Source organism: Cnephaeus nilssonii (genome assembly GCF_951640355.1).
Source record: "Cnephaeus nilssonii genome assembly, chromosome: 15".
NCBI classification, from domain to species: Eukaryota; Metazoa; Chordata; class Mammalia; order Chiroptera; family Vespertilionidae; genus Cnephaeus; species Cnephaeus nilssonii.
This window is the reverse complement of record NC_137086.1, coordinates 22,552,325-22,572,595: the sequence shown is the minus strand read 5'-3', so window position 1 is coordinate 22,572,595 and position 20,271 is coordinate 22,552,325. Positions and strand designations below refer to the sequence as shown.

General features: G+C 38.5%; 1 protein-coding gene across 2 annotated transcripts in view; it reads left to right on the top strand.

The window, feature by feature from the left end:
* Positions 1-1,748: 1,748 nt before the first annotated feature.
* The window catches only part of THADA (THADA armadillo repeat containing), a 295,937-nt gene continuing 277,414 nt past the window's right edge, over positions 1,749-20,271 (top strand). For both annotated transcript variants that reach the window (XM_079792262.1, XM_079792261.1), the window contains exons 1-11: positions 1,749-2,523; positions 5,738-5,831; positions 6,114-6,208; positions 7,209-7,339; positions 8,717-8,865; positions 8,985-9,017; positions 9,274-9,322; positions 12,660-12,847; positions 14,989-15,083; positions 15,946-16,166; positions 17,433-18,139. In XM_079792262.1, the coding sequence (XP_079648388.1) occupies positions 5,756-5,831; positions 6,114-6,208; positions 7,209-7,339; positions 8,717-8,865; positions 8,985-9,017; positions 9,274-9,322; positions 12,660-12,847; positions 14,989-15,083; positions 15,946-16,166; positions 17,433-18,139 (1,744 nt within the window). In that variant the 5' untranslated portion in view covers positions 1,749-2,523; positions 5,738-5,755. The remainder of the gene's footprint in view (positions 2,524-5,737; positions 5,832-6,113; positions 6,209-7,208; positions 7,340-8,716; positions 8,866-8,984; positions 9,018-9,273; positions 9,323-12,659; positions 12,848-14,988; positions 15,084-15,945; positions 16,167-17,432; positions 18,140-20,271) is intronic.

The following is a 20,271-nucleotide window of genomic DNA, read 5'->3' as shown; positions in this document are numbered from 1 at the left end:
AGCCACCGTGTGTAGTACTTTTGCACTGACAACTTGAGATCAGCTCTTGGTTGGTTGCCTTCTTTCCTGGTACACCTCATATTAAATGTGGACATTTTTCCTTCATCTTCCCTTGTCTGGATCATCAGTGTGATTAATGTCATTTATTTGGAGTATGTTATTTTTTTAAATTGGTTTATTAAGAGATATTATTTTGTATGCTATTTGGCTTGTGAAATTATTAAAATTCCCACAGTGAACCTGTACTAAATAATTTGCTGACAAAGACAGTACCGGTTTCTGGAGCATAATTTTGCTGACTCTCCCAAAACAAAATAGTTGTATATATGCAAATATTTATGTGTACTTGGTTCCAGGTATAATGTATTTTTTTTCTTTTAAATATATTTTTATTTATTTCAGAGAGGCAGGGAGTGGGGAAGAGAAACTGAAACATCAATGATGAGAGAGACTCATTGACTGGCTGCCTCACATGCCCCCTACTAGGAACCGAGCCCATAACCCAGGCATGTGGGTTCATAGATCCACGTTGGTTCATAGATCCACGCTCAACCTCTGAGCCATGCTGGTCTGGCTCAATGTATTTCTTACTATCTGTCCTGATAAAAAAATACTATAAAAACAATGCTGTAGAGAAAGTTCTGCACACATTCATCAACAATTCAAATCTCCAAAGAAGAGGAATGGATACATGAATGTGGTATACTAAGCAATGTAATACTAGATAACAGCAAATGAAAGAAATACAGAGGCTTGCTTTTATGTGGATGAATGCCAAAAGCAATTCTGAAGAAAGTAAAGTCCCAGAGAAAACGATTCCATGAAAAAAGCTCAAAATCAAACAAAATAAGGTATTCTATAGTGATACACACAAATGTGGCAAATCTACAAAGAAAAACAAGGGAAGGTGAAATAAAATTCAGAAAAGTAATAATAAAAACTTAAGATCAGCCCTAACTGGTTTGGCTCAGTGGATAGAGCATCAGCCTGTGGACTGAAGGGTCCCAGTTTCGATTCCCGTCAAGGGCACGGACCTTGGTTGCGGGCACATCCCCAGTGGGGGGTGTGCAGGAGGCAGCTGGTCGATGTTTCTCTTATGGTGTTTCTGACTCGCTATTCCTTTCTGTAAAAAATCAATAAAATATATTAAAAAAAACAACAACACGTAAGATCATCAATGTGACTTAAGGTTTAGGGAACTGTAATGTTTCTCAGTTGTTTTGCAAATTAATTGCATTTGAACAAAGCATCAGCGTCTATGCCAGATCTTTCCCCCATCCCAGCTTCTAGGGTAGTGCTTGGCACCTAAGTTTTGTATTTATTATTAAAGGTCTGTGTAAAATATGCATTCTAAATAGTGGGTAACTTTCAAGGCTAGCATCTGGCAACGCTCCGACAATAGCATTTATCTATTTGCTGAGTGAATCAATACACTTTGGCGTACATTAGCTCATTCAATACTTCTAATTTTCGTCAAAATTCTTATTGTGGCTGCAGTTCAAATCCTGCCCCACCCCACTACCTACTCTTGCAGGCTTTTTTCCTAATTCTTTTATTTATTTATTTTTAAATTTATTAAGGTGTTACATATATGTCCTTATCCCCCCATTACCTCTCCCCACACACACTCATGCACTCACCCCCTGTTGTCGGTGTCCATAGGTTAGGCTTATATGCATGCATACAAGTCCTTTGGTTGGTCTCTCCCCCTTACCCCCACCCTCCCCTACCTTCCCTCTGAGGTTTGATGGTCTGATCAATGTTTCTCTGTCTCTGGATCTGTTTTTTGTTCATCAGTTTCTGTTGTTCATTATATTCCATAAATGAGTGAGATCATGTAATATCTTCCTCTGACTGACTTATTTCACTTAGCATAATGCTCTCCAGTTCCATCCATGCTGTTGCAAATGGTAAGAACTCCTTCTTTTTGGGACCTGGAGGGGCGCTGGGGAATGTTGTGAGGTACGGCCAGACTTCCCAGGAGTTTTGGGATGGCAGGTCTGAGTCCATGCAGCAAGAACACAGGCGAGCAGATCCCGTGGGGGGTGGGGGAAGGGATGAACGGGTGCAATTCACCAGAGGGATCCTCCTAAAGGCTGAGGGAGCAGCTGCCCTACGGAGATCGAGGTGGGCAGGATTCCAACCTGCTAGGCTAGTCCCAGCGCCAGGGGTCAGGTACCGCGCACTCTCTAAAGTCGGAGTCCCAAGCCCCACTCTGACATCCGCTCCCCGGTGACATCACGACCTTTCCGGACTCCTGATTGGAGGAGTCCTTGAGCTCAATTCTCGCGATGACTCCTCCTACAGGTCCTCCAGCTTCCCTCCCGTCGCCGCGACCCGGTAGTCGACTGACCACGTTGAGAGCCACCGAAACACCGTAGAACTATACGAGCTTCCGGGACTCGTCTAGGCGGAGGCGACTCTTCTCCGACGCCCACGGGCACGAGGTTTGGCTCGCACGCGTCCTGTCTACCAGACCCGCGGTTGCGCGTGACTCTCCATCGCTGGGTTAGGGGCCACCAGGTGACTGACATCAATTCCCGTTCTTTAGCATCGCGAGAATGTAGTGTCGTCAAACTCCTTGCTGGTCGCTTAGGTTTCCTGGGAGACAGCATGTTAACCAGTATTTTTTTCACCTGTCCTTCCACGGACTCCACACGGTTCGAAAGTTGCCTTAGAGAATGTTTGTGGGAGTCAGCCAGGAAGACGTAGATGGGACTGAGGAGCGTTGGAAAGGGAAGCTGCCACGGGAACCCAGGAGGAGTGTAATTTGCCGAGCATCTTCTGGCCGCTTAAGCAGTGCCTTACGGTGGACGTGGGGTTTTTTCCTGCCCGGGAGGCCGCGTTCATCGGGACAAACGTATAGGCATCCATTGAGCACGCATAAGCACGTCGCTTTTTTTTCGGTATAGTCTCGAAGTTTCCAAGATCAAATCCTGCTGCAAACTTGCTCCCCATTTACCAGAGAATAGTCTCCCCAGTTATCTGTCTCTGTCCCTTCTAAACTTTGACCAAGGATCTCCATTTTTATTACTATTTTCTGTTAAGTGGCTTTTCACATGCCATTGCCATATTGATACCTTCTTTTGCAAATGGACCAGAGTTCATTAGTGTCAGGACTAGCTTGTCACTTACATGTAGAATATACTTTAGATACTAGGTCGTCCACCTTTCTGCCGTTAAAGGCATGCATCACTTCTAGAACATCTCTGATAAACCGTTGTTAATCAATTCACATGTTTTTACCTAATATTTATCAAGCACCCTAATATGCACCAGGTACTGTTTTAGGAATTGAGAATACAAACCAGATAGAAGTTGCTGCTTTCATGGAGTTGACTACGAGGGAGCACAGACAATATACAAATAATCCAGTCAGTGTAATTTCAGGTGGTAGTAAATGCTATGAAGAAAAAGTAACGGAAATTGTGTGTGAGTAGGAATGATGGCATTTTACTTATTTTTAAACACCTTTTTAAAAAAAACATATTTTTATTGATTTCGGAGATGACAGAGAGGGAGAGAGAAACATCAATTGAGAGAGAAGCATTGATCGGCTGCCTCCTGCACGTCCCCCACCAGGGAGCCCACAACCCAGCCATGTGCCCTTGTCCGGAATTGAACCCAGGACCCTTCAGTCCATAGGCTGATGCTCTATCCACTGAGCAAAACTGGCTAGGGCTTTAAACACTTTTTAAAAATTAATTTTTTTAGAGAGAGAGAGAGACAGAGAGACATCAATTTGTTGTTCCACTTATGTATGCATTCATTGGTTGCTTCTTGTATGTGCCCTGACCAGAGATCAAACCCACAACTTTGGAGTATTGGACGATGTTCTAAACAACTGAGCTATCCAACCATAGGAATGGTGGCATTTTAGATAGAATGGTCAAGTAGAGTTCTCTTAGGAGGGGTTATTCTAGAAGAGACCTGAAGGAGTAGCCTTGCAAGGATCTGGTGGAATGAGCATTACCAGGCAGAGGTATCAGGACATGCAAAGCCCCTTCGATAGGAATAAGAGTAGCAGGAAGAGCTGAGCCCCTGAGATGGGGAAAAGAAGATTCACTTGAAGTGTGGGGAAAGTCAGGACCAGATATTTCGGTCGTTGAAGGCCAAGATTTCAAGTTTGGATTTTATTCTACGTGTATTGGAAGCCTTTAGAAAGCCGGAGAGTGATTAGATTTGAGTGATTAGAGTTTTTAAAAAAGATTGCTTGGACGATTGTGAAGAGAATGGAATTTTCAGAAGCAAGGGTGGAAGTGAGGAGACCAGTTCGGAGGCTATAACAGGAGTCCAAATGAAAAGGGATATTCCCAGTTTGGGGAATTCTCTGTTCAAAAGGCAGCCCATTCCATACTTGGAACATGGAGGTCTTCCTTTGAATTGAGCTGGAATTTGCCTCCCTGAAGCTTGTACTTTTTCTGATCTATAACAAAAGACATCTACACCCCTTTTCTCCTAACCAGTCCAGGAGCCATTTAAGACACTTGTCCCGTCCTCTTTTCTCCAGACCGCCTTTGGTTAACTAAGCTCTTCTCCGAGGGCGGTGCTTTCTAGGCCCGTCAGAAGTCTGGTTGGTCTTTGGAAGCTCCATTATTTATTATGGATCTTTAAGATGTGGCCTCCATCACTGCACCTAATGCTCTGCATGTCACCTGACTTGTGGGATGACCAAGGGATCATGCACTCCCTTAATCCACCTGACTTCCAATGTGCTTTTTGGCAGTCATACTGTGCTGTTGGCTCACATGGAGCTGTTTCAAACAACAAATTGAACTGTTTCAAGTCACATTTCACCTCCTCCTGCACCCTCATTCTGCATTTCTATATTATGTTTTTCTAATCTAAATGCAGCAGTTTACATTTATTTCTAGTTCATCTTGGTAAATTTATTCTAGTTCATTGGGCTGTTTTTTAATCCTGATCCCATCATCCAGAATATCCTCCCAGCTTTGTATCTTTTATAAACTAACATTACATTCTTTTATAAATTCACTATGTTATGTCCTCTGATGTCTGCATCGTACAGATTGCTAAAAATGTTAACTGCACCAAGAAAAGAGCCCTGGGTGGCATTTCCCTAGTGACTTCTCTCCAGATGGCATGGTATGACTAGTGTGTATTTTTCAAGTACATTTGTTCAGTCCATGATGAACCCTAGTAACTAAAATAAACTGTTTGTTCAATAAAAGCAAACTCACAAGGACAGTATGCAAATTTTTTCTTTATTAAATACTTTGCACAAATCAGGATACAGTGTATTATGATGTCTCCTGATCTGTCAGTCTGAGAAGTTACTGAGGTTAGTTGGATACACTTTATTTTTGGAAAACCATGCTAGTTTCTTTAGTTATTGTTAAAGTGAAGGCTGCTTGTATTTTAAAATACAAAGACTGGCTTATAGGAGGTAAAATTAACCGTAGACAATAATAAACTCTTCTTGAGCTTAAAAAAAGTTTTTCTTTTTCAAAGCAGAAATCCTTAGACCAGTGGTTCTCATCCGATAGCATCTTTGAGATATATGAGGCAATAACTGGAGATGTTTTTTTGGTTGTCACAACTTGGTGTGAGGAAGATGCAGCTAACATCTAGTCGGTACAGGCCAGGGATGTGTTAATCATCCTACAGTGCACAGGACAACAACCCCACAGCAAAAAGTTATCTGGCCTAACATGTCCATAGTGCTAAGGTTCAGGAACTGCATTAGGACAATGCCTTAAACTCTTCTTTCGTGCAGGGACTCCTTTCTTTCAAAATGGTGGTAAAGAAGAAGAAAGAAATACAAGTTACTGCATTGACCGTTTGTCATCAGGACCTTGAAACTTTGAGAAGTAAGTGATTTCTGACTATTTCTTTTCTAGGTTGCAAATGGAGCATTTTATGTCTGGGACTTCATATCACCTAATGTGCAAACTTGCAATTTATTTTTTCCATGTTCTTTATATTCAGTTTTCGATGTAAAATGGTTTTCTTAAAATTCTGTTTCAGGCTAAGTTCTGCCTGGTGTTTTGGGTTTATAAATACTTAAATTTTATAGAATGCATAACAAAGGCAAACTCATATCCATATACTGTTAAATCACCAAAGAAATTTTGTGTGTGTATGTTATATAGCTTTGGCTGATGTGGAAAGAGAAAATCTAGCTTCTTTGCTGTTACATTGTGTACAACTCACCGATGGAGTGTCACAAATCCGTTATGTTAAACAGGTAAGGCCGAATTGATATTCATGGATGCATGTTATGGACTTTTAAAATTAATTGATAAGTTTTGAGTCCTGATTATTTAATATCAATGTAGCATTAAATAATAGGTTTTTCTTTCTGTTTATTGTATGTCTTTTTATTCAAAGTAGCAACAGAAGCCATACTCAGGCTTCTATCACCATTGGAGCTGTAAGTAGATAGGATAATGTGAAAACTATACATACCTTTTGTGGTGATAAATTTTTAAAAAATTATTTCTGTTAATCAGAATCTTCAAAACTTGTTTAGTAGGCACATTAAAATGTTAATTTAAAATGTAAAGACTGTCCTTACTAGTATTTCAATATTAGGATTTATCATTTGAACTTGCATAATATTTTTTTGGAAAGAATTCCTGTACCTTAAGCCATTGACAGGTCTGTAATTCTCAATAGAGGTGGGTCTAAAGGGTAAAGTGGGAGTTGGGGGCATGTAAAATAAACGTTATGGGAGTTAACATTAATGTTAGTAAATGTTAATAAAGTGGGAGTTGGGGGCATGTTAATAAGGTTAATAAATACTGAAATAGGTGTTTAAATCAGTATCCTTAACAGTGTAGAGTAGAAAATATCCTATATAATAAAAGGCTAATATGCAAATTGTCCCCTCGACTAGGAGTTAGACTGGGAGTTTGACCAGGGGGTAGGGCCAGCCGGCCAACCACCCGCAGCCCCTCCCCCCGGCCGGCCCTGTCCCCAATCACCCCCGATGGGCCCACCCCCACCCCGCGGGGCCGGCCAGCCAACCTCCCATGTCCCCTCCCCCCCGGCTGGCCAGCTAGCCCGCCCGATCGATCGGCCCCAATAGGGGTAGGCCAGCCAGACTCCACCTGTGCACGAATTCGTGTACTGGACCTCTAGTTTCACATTATAATTGAGAATTAAAAGAGTATTTGAATCCATGTTACTTTGTTATGCTTGATATTTTAAAAAATTACTATGACTTTGAATTTTTTGGATTATAGATTGTGCCTTTACTGGAGAAGGCAGATAAAAACGGCATGTGTGATCCCACTATTAGAAGTTGCCTGGATATTTTAGCAGGCATTTATCTTTCTTTGAGTATAAAGAATCCCTTGAAGAAAGTCTTGGCAAGGTAAGGAGAAAAAGGAAGGGAATTGGGCCATATAAATGTTCAATTTGATAAAAAATAACCAATATTAAAAATTCTTTCTCTGGTTTGGTTTTACACTGGGATTATTTGTTTATACAGCAACACCACACTTTTATTTACTATAGTTTTTAAAAATATATATATTTTATTGATTTTTTTACAGAGAGGAAGGGAGAGGGATAGAGAGTTAGAGAGTTAGAAACATCGATGAGAGAGAAACGTCGATCAGCTGCCGCCTGCACACCCCCTACTGGGGATGTGCCCGCAACCAAGGTACATGCCCTTGACCAGAATCGAACCTGGGACCCTTCAGTCCACAGGCTGATGCTCTATCCACTGAGCCAAACCAGTTAGGGCTATTTACTATAGTTTGACAGTGTAGTTTATATGTCAGGGCAAGTCATCCCTCTAGTGCAAGCATGGCAAACTTGTGGCCTGCAGGCTACATGCCTCGTTTATTTGTTCGTGTTAGCCTTTGAGTTTGACATGCTTGCTCTAGTGGCTCTTCTTTTTCAGAATATTTTCATTTTTGATTTTTTTTTTCTTCTAGAAAAACTTCAGGACTGTTCAGCCAGATTTTAAAAAAATGCCTACTGGTTTTGATTTAGATTAAGTGATGTAAAATTTAATTTAATTTATTCATTCAGTAAATTTTTACTGATCACCTACTATGTGTCAAAGTATTCTTCTAGGCTTTGGGGATATAGTGAATAAGTCGAATGAAGGTTACATTCTATGAGGAAGGTAGAAAATACACAAGATACAGAAGCAAAATATATAGGATTAGGTGGTATGAGTGCTGTGGAGAAAAATAAAGCAGAGAAGAGGGAAAGGGAGACCCAAGGATGGGATGAGGGTTAGAGTTAAAACATAGTGGTCCCTTTAGATAATCTTTGCTCAGTTATTGATAGAGTGATATTTGAAATTGACTCAAAAGGGATGAGGGAATGATTATTGGATATATTTGAAGGAAACTGTCCCAGGTGGAGGAAATAGCAAGAGCAAAGGTTTTGGCATGTTGTTGGAACAAAGGCAGGCCATGTAGCTAGAGATAGTGGACAAGGATCAAGATGAGAGGTAACGGTGGGACCACATCAACAGTGTCTTATAAGTCATTGCAAGCACTTTGTTTATTACTTTGGGTGGGACATTATTGGGTGATTTCAGGTAGAGGAGTAATATGATGTTTTGGTAATATCACTCAACTCTGGTTACTCTGTTGAGGACAGTCTAAGTTATTTTCTGGCAGTATTGTGAAGGTCTGGTTCAATAATTCCTTCATGTGTAATGATTCCTCTCCTTCACATATCTTTATACTACTGAGTTATCAAGATTTTCAATATTTGCTTCTTTTTCTAGCTCACTAAATTGCCTACCTGAATTTTTTCTTACTGAGGCCATACAAAGTTTTACTTCTCGTCTTCAGGAAGAATTGAATACTACTGATCTATACTCTTATAGGAAAATAATTGACAATATATCTTCCTGTATGGACAACTTTAAGTTGGGTAAGCCAGCTCTTTTCTAGTAATTTTCCTGGTTAACACCAGTCACTACATCATTGTTTTTAAGTGATGTTAATTTTGGTGCTGAAACTTCTTACCAGTGTTAATTTTCTCTCTCATAGGTATAACAAGTGTTAATAATCTTCTTGAAAATGGTAAGTCCTATTACTTTATTTTATTCTGAGAGGTGACTGCTTGTATGAGTCATTTTGGAACACGTTCTTTTAAGTTTCTTGGCAGTAGGTAGAATACTGCAGAAAACTAAGGTATATCATGTTCCTTTCTTTCAAATTTCTACTTCTATACTATGATATCATTTTAGGTAACAGTGGTTTAAAATATTTTCTTGTTCTGAAGTTAAAGTTCAAAGTTTTAAAATTCTGTTTTGTCATTATATTCTTTTCCTTTCAGTGCTTCATTTTCTACAGAAGAGTTTAATTGAAATCACAGAAGAAAATAGGCAAGTGTTACATGTTTGCATGCTTGTGCATACTTGCACTTGTACATTGTCTTTGTACAAAGGAAATTTTTTAAAAGTTCTGCAATGTGCTCCTTTCTATCCCTCTTCATAAATGTTAGACCAGATTATTTAAATTCATTTTCTAGAGGTTTGGCATTTAATTTTTAAAAGTATAAGTTACCAAGAGACTAAATGAGAAAGGGAAGAACTTATTTATTTATTTATTTATTTATTTATTTATTTATTTATTTATTTATTTTGTTGTTAATCCTCATCTGAGGGTATTTTTTCCCATTGATTTTCAGGGAGGATGGAAGGGAGGAAGAGAGAGAGAGAGAGAAACATCAATGTGAGAGATACACATTGATTGGTTGCTTCCCATACTGGTCCCAATCAGAGCTGGGGATCGAACCTGTAACCCAGCTATGTGCTTTTGACAGGGGATTGAACATGCCACTGTTTGGTCTACAGGCCGTCGCTCTAACCACTGAGAAAAACCAGCCAGAGCAGAAAAGGAAGAACTCTTTCCTCTACCTGAAAGTTGCTTTTTCATAGCATCCTGTTCTTAGTTTGTGGATGAAATACTCTCTGTAATCTCTCTGAAGATATTAATGACAGCTTTTTAAAATATTTTATCTTTACATAGCTTCTATTTCTTCCAAGTTGCTTTTTTTCTGTTTGCTGCTTTGGTCACTATATTTGTTGCTAGAAGCTTTCCTCAGAAGTCCAGTGATCCTAGGCTGAGCACTCATATTTAAGAATAGAGCACTGAGAGTTGATTTGAATCTCTGTGCACATGGTTGTGGTTGATTACAGGTTTTATGTGGGTTAACCTAGTTGCGCTCTTTCTTTGGGGAACCCCTAATGTCAGTGTCTTTAGGTCTTTTTGCATGGGTAGTAGACTCACCATGGAAGAATCTTCAAAACCATTGGCTTAATCTGATTACTGGGTCTGAAAACTGAAGTCCTGGCATTTGTCATTTATTTTGCATATATTTACCTAATTTCTGTTTGCTAGATGGTATTGCTACTTTTTCTGTGTGTGCTGTCTTCTTGTCCAGACGCCTGTTGTTTTATAGTCTCTAGAGGTAGACCAGTTGTTTGCTGGCTTGGAGGTATGATCCAGTGTTTTTTATTTCACCAAATTTGTTGTCAGTCTTCATGTTTTCAGCCCTACATTTACCTCCACATCAAGGAGTCACTGGTGCCCACAATTTCTTAGGCTTTTGGGCCTGCAAATCAGGTTGCTTCTGGATTTGTTCTCTGGCTTAGTAGTCACTTTTCTTGATTTTGCTAAGTTAGTTATCACTTATCCATCTGCTTTGTAGCTTCCACAATTGTATTATTGTCTCATTGTCTATTTGTTGTTCTTGTGTATTTATGTCTTTTTATGTTTTAAATACCTTGGGTGTTGGTTCAGGGAGATTCTGGGGAGATTAGAAGTAATATTTGTGAGCTAGCTTTAACCCAAGGTCTCCTTTAGTCTTACCAAGAAGGAGCTCCTTCGCTGTTGCCTTTTAGGCTCTTCTTTCTCAGTTTATCTCTTAAATGTGAGTTCTGTCCTTTTAATTCTCTTTGTTAGACTGTTTAATATCATCCACTTCTTTGATATCAGCTATTATTTCTGTACTTATGATTTCCAGATTTATCATTCCAACTTAGCTCTCTTCCCTGAGCGCTAGATTTATATAGTCAGTTATCTATCTTAACTTGAATATTTTGCATGTGTCTCAAATTCAATGTGTCCAAAAGAGAATTCACTGTCTTTTTTATCCCTTCCCATAACCTATAGTAGCCTGTATTCATTCTACTTTCTGTCTGTTTGAATTTGCATGTTCTAGATACCCCAAATAAATGGAATACAATATTTGTCTTCTTGTGTCTGGCTTATTTCAATTATATTTTAAAGGTTAATCTATGTTATAACATGTATTACAATTTTATTCCTTTTTTTTTTGGCTGAATAATATTCATATATATACTAGTATATATCACAGTTTTGTTGATCCATTTATCTGTTGATGGACATTTGGGTTATTTCTATCTTTTGGCTAATGTGAATAACGCTGCTGTAAACATTGGCTTGAATCCCTATTTTCAGTTGTTTTGGTCATGTACCTAGGAGTAGAATGCTGGGTGATATGGTAATTCTATATTTAACTTTTTGAGAAACCCCCAAACTGTTTTCCCTGACTTCTCTTTTCATATTATCACTCTGTGTTCTGCTCTGTTGAGAATTGGCTGAGAGGAGCAAAGATAGAAGCTGGGAGACCACTTAAGAGGCTATTGTAGTAACCCAAGGGAGAGATGAGAATGGCTAGGCTAAAAGTAGCAGTGGATGTGGTCTGATTCTGGGCATATTTTGAAGGAAGGTAGAACCAACAGGGTGGAATGAAGAGAGAAGTCAAGAATGATTACAGCCAAAACCGGTTTGGCTCAGTGGATAGAGCGTCGGCCTGCGGACTGAAAGGTCCCAGGTTCGATTCCGGTCAAGGGCATGTACCTTGGTTGCTGGCACATCCCCAGTAGGGGGTGTGCAGGAGGCAGCTGATCGATGTTTCTCTCTCATCGATGTTTCTGGCTCTCTGTCCCTCTCCCTTCCTCTCTGTAAAAAATCAATAAAATATATTTTAAAAAAAAAGAATGATTACAAAGTTTTTATAGTTTAGAGATCCCAGCAGGTGGAACAGGTTTGGAGTTGAAGATAGGTTCATGCAGTTTGAGGTGTCTGTTAGACATCCACATGAAGATATTGAGTAGGAAGCTTCAGATACAAGTCTGGAATTATAAGGAGAGGTTTGGGCTGGAGATAACAATTTGGAAATTGACAGCATATAGATTATAATTTAAAGCTAATGAATTAACTAGATGAGATCAGCATCAGGGGAATGAATTAGATGGACAAAAAAGAGGGCTAAGGTCTAGTCATGGAGAACTCTAACATAAAGAGATCATGGAGAACAGCATGAAATAGCCAAGGTGTCTAAGAAGTGATGGTGAAGCAGGAGAAAGTCAGGTTAAGAAAGTATAGCAAGGCTGAGGGAGTGTTGAAGTTTATAATTTGTTATTCATTTTTAATTTGTTATTCTTACTCTAAAAAAGAGAAGTGAGGCTAGTTATTGGCTGAGAAAGAGGCAAATGTTGCAGTAAGTTAAGAGTGTTGAAAGTTTCCAATGAATGTCTACATAATTGGAATGTACACGAGAAAGGCATAAATATCTGCTATAATCTAAAATGGAATTTGGCCCTTTTATTGAGGAATGTGCTGTTTTGAAGAGTGATAGAAATGGTGACATTTTTATTTGACTTTTGTAATGATGTCTTTTCTTCATTGTAGAAAATTTGCTGGAAATCATATTGTTCAAACGCAGTTGATGAATGACTTATTGGTAGGCATTAGAGTTTCAGTAACGTTAGTACAGAAAGTTCAAGGCCTCCAGAGAATTAATTCAAACATTTCCAGTTCTCCCACATGGCAGAGTATGTGTGAACTGCTGAGTATTTTTACCAAGTTTTTAAATGATGGTAAGTGTAAAAAAATGATTATAATTGTCACTCAGTTTTTGCTAATAATGGTATGAAATATATGATACTTAACAGAGATGTAGAACTTCTCCTTCCTCAGCCCCTCAAAGTGGGGAAAGGCCTGGGATTACAAGGTTTTAATGCTTTTTCTTTCAAATGTGCCAATTCAGCAAGGGATAAGGTTGAAGGATTTTTCTAAGTGTGTGCATGTATTGTATACAAAGAAGAAAACCTAACTGTCTTAGTGTTGAAAGGCCACAGACTTTAAGTAGCAAAATAAAATTCTGGAGAAGAAATTTCCAAATTTTGAAGGATGGTATGGAAAGTTTGGTGTAATCCACACATTTCTTCTTATCTCAGTAGTCCTTGTGAGGCTGGTCATTAGGCCTCTTTTCTAGTATACTCATATGTTGCTTCTGTTCATGTGAACTGTACCTCTGGGAAATCAAATAGTGAGAAGACATGTCTTCTTATTAGAGTATTTCAACTAATAAATTAAAATGAAATGATAGAGTTAGAATATCACCAGACACAATGTGCCCCTTAGAGTCTTGCTTTTACCAGCAAAGGGATTGAACTTGAGACTAGTCCTATTTCTAGGTCATCTGCCAATTTTCAGGAATTATAGAGGAATATCAGGAGTAAACAAATGCAATATCCAGATTGTGGGTAACTTAACAGGTCTGGAGGCCAGAGTTCTTCAGAGCAATTGTAACAGAAAGGAGGGGAGAGGGCACATGTTGATTAAAAACACTTAGACACATATCAAAGTTTTAAAGATTGGACGAGACTACATTATAGTGTTTAGAGCTGCACGTTTGAGCAATAAAACTTTTTTAAAAATTAAAGACATCATTATTATGAAAGGATATAAAAGGAAAGTTATTCTTATTAAGACATAATTCATAGATTTCTGAGGATATTTGCTTTTAAAAGAGAACTTTGTTAAACCTGAGAAAAATGACTACTTGGTGAAATGCAGAGAACATGATTTTAATATAAGGCAGTCTCTTTTCTGAAAAGTTGATGGCACCTAATCAATGCTATTTTCCCAAGGCTTATAAAGCTTCCTGTATGAGTAAAGTGTTTAGCTATAAGCAGAAAACTGAACTTCAAGGACTTAAGCATATGTGCCTCCCCTCCTTCTCACATAACAAGAAGTTCAGGAGCAGGTGATCCAGAACTACTGTAGACAGTCTAGAACCCACACATTTCTGCTCTTTGGCTCTTAAGCATGTTGGCTTTCCTCCACATGTTTGCTGCCTCGTGGTTGCCATATGGCTGCTGTAGCTTCAGGCAGCGTGTCTCTGTTTAAGTTAGGAAGGAGAGCCAGTTGCATCTTTGCTTTTAATGAGGAAATCAAAAGTACCCAAGAGATTTGTGCTTACCTCCCATTGGCCTGAACCCTCATATGGCTACCTTGAATTGCAAGGAAGATTGAGGAAGCAATTATCTTGCCTTTGGCTGGGCACATGGATGCCGCAATCAAAGTCATAGTTCTTTTAACATGGATAAAGGTCATAAGGATAATTAGTAGGCAACTTATAGTGGGTATTTATAATCTTTCAACAGGTTAAATAATTCACCATATTATTTAGTATACTTTCTGACAAACCAGAGGCTAATAGAAAACAAAATGAAGATAGCAAGTCAAGATTAGGTGCAGTGCCAACGATAGCAAAGTTTGTAATTAGCACTGATTCAGGCTCTTTACACAAGCCCTGAAATCACTAAGAAAAAGTAATGTAATGGGGTTGGGATGCAGAAGCATTGGGGGAGGGGAGGGGACAAACGATGTTGCTGCTAGATGTGTTGGGAGACTATAGATGGAGAGGAAGAAAGATTGGATGTTAGAGGGGGAAGGAAGGAATCACATTTATTGAGTATGAGTTGAGCATAAAGTCTTTATGTTCATTATTCATTTAAATTTTAAAACAACTGTGTCAGATAGGAGTTACATTTTCCAATTTTACAGAAGAGAAAGCTGAGTCCCTGGGAGCTGAGTTCTAAGGCCTATTCACCTAGGAAGTAGTCAAGCTGGAAATTGTACCCAGGGCTCTTACTCTGCAGCATCTGCTCTTTCTACTGTACCAAATATCCATCATTATTTAATACATGCTATTTACTTTTTTGCCAAATAGATGACCTCTTGCGGACAATTCAGAGTACATCTGGATTAGCTGTTATTCTTTTTATTAAGGCTATGTTTCATCCACCTGAAAAGATTCCTGACTTGGTGAGTGCATCTCTTTTTTAGAATTGAATTTTATTGGTAGTTTGATGAATATTTAAAAAATATTTTTAAAGAAATGAATTAAAATTTTTTTGCACAGTCAATCTTTCTGATGATCTTTTTCTCATATATAAGAGGCAGTTGCAAAAATTCAGGTAAAGCAGAAATAACACAACAGTTACTTACAAATCCATCTCACAAAGATAATCACTGTCAGCATTTTTATATGTATCCTTCTAGTTTTTTCTAGAGCTGGTTGTTCAGTTCTCTCAGTATTATAAAATATTCAGAGGTTAATGTACACATATAATAATACGTTTTTTATAAATATGAATTTTTATTAAGAATAACCCAAGTATTATATTTTAGACAGGAAGCATGCTAGAATCAGTTGTTCAGTGAACTTGATCATATGGAGAGTATAATTTGATAATTTGGGCCACAATCCTTATATTTACTACTAGCAGTTTTTTTCTTTACTGTTTTGTCTAGATACTTATTTTAGCTCTTTGCCTGACTTTATGCAAAATAGATATGTGCCATGCTCTGAGATCACACAGTAGTTATTGGATAAAATTAAAATTTTTCTTTCTAAATCACCTCTTAAAAAGCATTAGTTAAGCTTATTCACCTACAGGTGGCGATGTGTTGTGCTCTACCAGTAAATTCAAATCAGCAAAATGATTCATGTACTTAGATTTTATTTGTTTTCTATTGTTATAATAATCTTAACACTTGTGGCTTTTTCACCTTTAGGTTTATTTCTTAGGTTGTTTAGGGGGAAGAGAATTTTGGATTTATATTTTGAAACATCTCTGAAAAGTTTTAGAGACTTTACATGTGTTAGCTTTGTTATATCTTTCAGATTAGTAGTTTGCTTCTCTGTTCTGTGGACTGCACGAGCGCCCCGGAGTGGTTTGTGCACTCCTGCAGGAGCCTTTGTTGTGCTGATGTCTCCGAGTCAGCTCTCCTGTTCCTGTGTCAGGGGACACTCACCATGTTGGACTGGCAGGATGGGAGGATGGGCCCGAGTGGGGAGGCCCTGCTCTTGGATACTGTGCATGTTCTGTTCACCTTGAGTTCACAGTGAGTTTTGATGCTGGTGTCTCATATTTTATTTTGCCTGTCAGACATTTAAAAGATGGCAACTGAGCCAGCATACTTAGTAATTCAATGAAAAGTGGTTGGCTAACTCGAAAGGGAATGAAGTGGGTGTGAAAGTAGAACAAGAAAAAATGAGATGTTGGGAGGATGTTTCTATATGTATAGTGCATTATAGTTTATAAACAACTTTATCATAGGTAATTCAGTGTGATCTTTACATGTCTGATAGCTAGGATAGGAAACCTCATTTCTTGAATGGATAAAGTGAATGCTTTAGAAAAGTAAATGCTTTAGGCTAAGAGCATATTTCTAAGAAGCACCCGAGCCAGAACTGTTCCCCAGTCTTTTGACTTCATTGAGTTATATTTTATTTTTTGTTTTTTTGATGTTTTTGCCATAATGCCTGAAAGTGTTCATGTGCTTCACATGTCAAACCATAGATACAGCTTGATAATAATATGTAGATAAAGGGAGAAAACTACAGTGTTCTAAAATAAACTACATGTTTTTCAGTTTATATGTATTTTTCTTTTTAAAATATATTTTATTGATTTTTTTACAGAGAGGAAGGGAGAGGGAGAGAGAGTTAGAAACATCAATGAGAGAGAAACATCAATCAGCTGCCTCCTGCACACCCCCTACTGGGGGTGTGCCCGCAACCAAGGTACATGCCCTTGACTGGAATCGAACCTGGGGCCCTTGAGTACGCAGGCCGACGCTCTATCCACTGAGCCAAACCGGTTAGGGCTATATGTATTTTTAAATTTTGTGCATATTTTAAAATTTATTCTTCATTTTGTTATTTTATAACAAATTAATTGAGATACAATTTGTAGTGTTTGTGTAGGGTTTTCTTATATATTCACAAGATGGTGCAACTATCACTATAATCAACTTCAGAATATTTTCAGAAACCCCATTCCAACTAACTTTTCCCAACCCTAGCTCCTCAGTGTGTTTTAAAATACCTGTTAAACAATCATCACAATCAAAACAATGAATATTTACATCACCCCCCAAAAGTTTCCTTGTGTCTTTTTTTTTTTTAGATTATATTTTACAAGATGAATAGATTTAGATACAAATTTGAGGTCTTTTTTGGCCTTGTTTATAATTTTTGTTATAAATTTAATAATGATTGAATTTTCTGATCATTCTTTGTATTTTATATCTTTAAAGTTTAAATGATTATAATGTGAAATTTCTTTTACTAGTCACTTTATAATAATACAGCTCATTTTTCTTTAGGATCAAGGAATCAACTCTAGAAATGTTTCTGTCTAGAATTTTGGCATCTTGGACTAACACAGCCATACATGCTCTTGAATCAAGTTCCCCAAGCCTAAAGGACAGTCTGAATGGAAATTCAAGCATAGCTAGAAGACTTTTGGAATATGTCTATACCCACTGGGAACATCCATTGGATGCTTTGAGACACCAAACCAAAATCATATTCAGAAACATTCTCCAAATGCACCAGCTCACTGTTGCAGAGTCAAAGCTAGAAAAATCAGATTTGGCTGCTGATCATTTCATTTTTGAACTGACGGAGAGTCTTCTGCGATTGGAATGGCATATTAAAGGAAAGTACATATGCCTTGGTTGTTTAGTAGATTGCATAGGAACTGAACATATTTTGGCATTAGCTAAAACTATTCCATCGCAAATCTTAGAGGTGATGGGAGACCAGTCACTGGTACCTTATGCAAGTGACCTCTTAGAAGCCATGTTTAAAAATCATAAGAGCCATTTGAAATCTCAGGCTGTCGACAGTACTTGGATTGATCAGTGGCATGAGACTTGGGTTTCTCCTCTTCTTCACATACTGTGTGAAGGAAGTCTGGATCAAAAATCTTATGTGATTGATTATTACTTGCCAAAATTATTGAATTGCAACCCTGAAAGCTTAAGCTACATGGTAAAGATTCTTCAGACTTCTGCTGATGCTAAAACTGGTAAGAAAATGAATTTTTGTTTTAGTAATTTCTAATTAGGATTCTTAAATGTAGTTACCCAGGCAGATATTGAATATATTCAAATTTAAATAGTAAAGAAGGATATTAACTTTAAGGATTTCAGATTGAAACCAAATGTTACTGTACATAGCTGAATAGAGTTTTTTGGTTCAAGCCATTTCTACAGGCTAAGGATTGATTCCAATTATGATTATGAGGTTTTTTTTTATTATAGTAGTCCCTCCTTATCTGCAGGGGATACATTTAAAGACCCTCAGTGGATGCCTGAAGCTATGGATAGTACCGAACTCCATGTATACTATGTTTTTCCCTATGCATACATACTTATGATAAAGTTTACTTTATAAGTTAGACAGTTTCATGGAGTCATTTTTACTATAAATCTTAGCAACCTCAGCATACGATCTTTTTCCTTAGTAAGTCAAGAACTTTTATTTTTTTCACTTAAAGAAAGCACTTTACAACTTTTCTTTGGCATGCAGAATTGTCAGCATCACTATTCTTTGCTTTGGGACCATTATTAGTAAAATAAAGGTTACTTATTTTACACAAGCACTGTGATATAGCAACAGTCCTAACTGAATTGGCCACTAAGTGACTAATGGGCAGATAGGGTACACAGTGTGAATACACTGGGCAAAGGGAAGATTCACGTCCTGGGCTGAACAGAGTGAAACTGTGCTATATTTCATCGCGCTACTCAGAATGGTGTGCAATTCAAAACTTGTAACTTGTTTATTTCTGGAAATTTTCATTTAATGTTTTTGGATCATGGTTGACCATAGGTAACTGAAACTGTGGAAAGTGAAACTGTGGATAAGGGGGGACTACTGTACTAGGTTTTAAATTCTTTTGTCAAGTTCTTATTTGTTATTTGGTTGTCAGAATGGAGTAAAAGTTTGTGTGTTTTACATAAATATTGAAGTGATAAAAACAGTAACTGAAAACTGTTTTGGCAAGGTTAAACAGGTAAATTGGCTGTGGCAAGTTTTTGCCTGTGGGAAAAAGACAAAACATTGAGAGGCATGACCTTAGGAAACAGCCATCTGTAATAATTTAGAATAGGGGTAAGCATCCCATGGAAACTCTGTAACTCTGAAGGAGTCACTGCATTATAGCACAATTCAGTAATTAATATCTAAAATTATGATCCTGATTCATCATGCAAATCTTAATCCTCCTATCTAATAAAGAGGAAGTATGCTAATTGACCCTCACACCATCGCAAAGATGGCGGCACCCACAGCCAATAAGGAGGGAATATGCTAATTGACTGTCATGCCCTCAAAAGATGGCGGCACCCAGTCCCCTCAGCCCTGCCGGGGGGAGGCAGGCTCGCAGCAAGACCAGGCCCAGCTGCTCCACGCGCCTGCCTCTGGAGTCCCCCAGTCCCCTCAGCTCCCAAACCGCCCAGGGCTGGCCCGAGGTGCAGGAAAGCCTTGGATGGCGGCTTCCCAGCCTCCCAGGGCCACCTGAGGCTCAGGTAACCAGGGTTGGCCGAGGCTTGCACTGCCGGCAGTGGCAGCAGCAGAGGTGTGATGGGGCATCACCTTCTCCTGATTGCCGGGTCGCCTCCCACCCCTGAGGGCTCCCGGACTGTGAGAGGGGGCAGGCCGGGCTGAGGGAACCCCCCTCCAGTGCATGAATTTTCATGCACCGGGCCTCTAGTATTATTGTATTCTCTTTAGCAAAGCAGGAATATGGCACCCTACATCAATCATTTTAAGAATATTTACAACTAAGATAATTAAAAACTTTCAATAGTTCAAAGAGTAACTATGAGATAGTTGAAAAGTCTGATTCCTATACATAAAAATAAGTCATTGTTTATAATTTTTAGTAATTTTTCTTGCCTTATTGAGAAGTCATCTGAAGTCCAGAATGAATATGTTCTGAAGTAAGGTAGGATTGACTTTTATCTCAAGGTGTCCTGTGGGCCAGAGCTCCCTGTCCACTTAGTAATGGCTGATGTCCTAGTCTCTGAAAGCATCATGTTCTTTGTGATCCTCCTTTTAGCTTCTTTATTGGGAGGGGAATCAGTAATTCCAAAATATGCAGAGGTTCAGTGTTTATCTTTACAGAAATAAAACACAGAAATGTTTTTCCTGTTT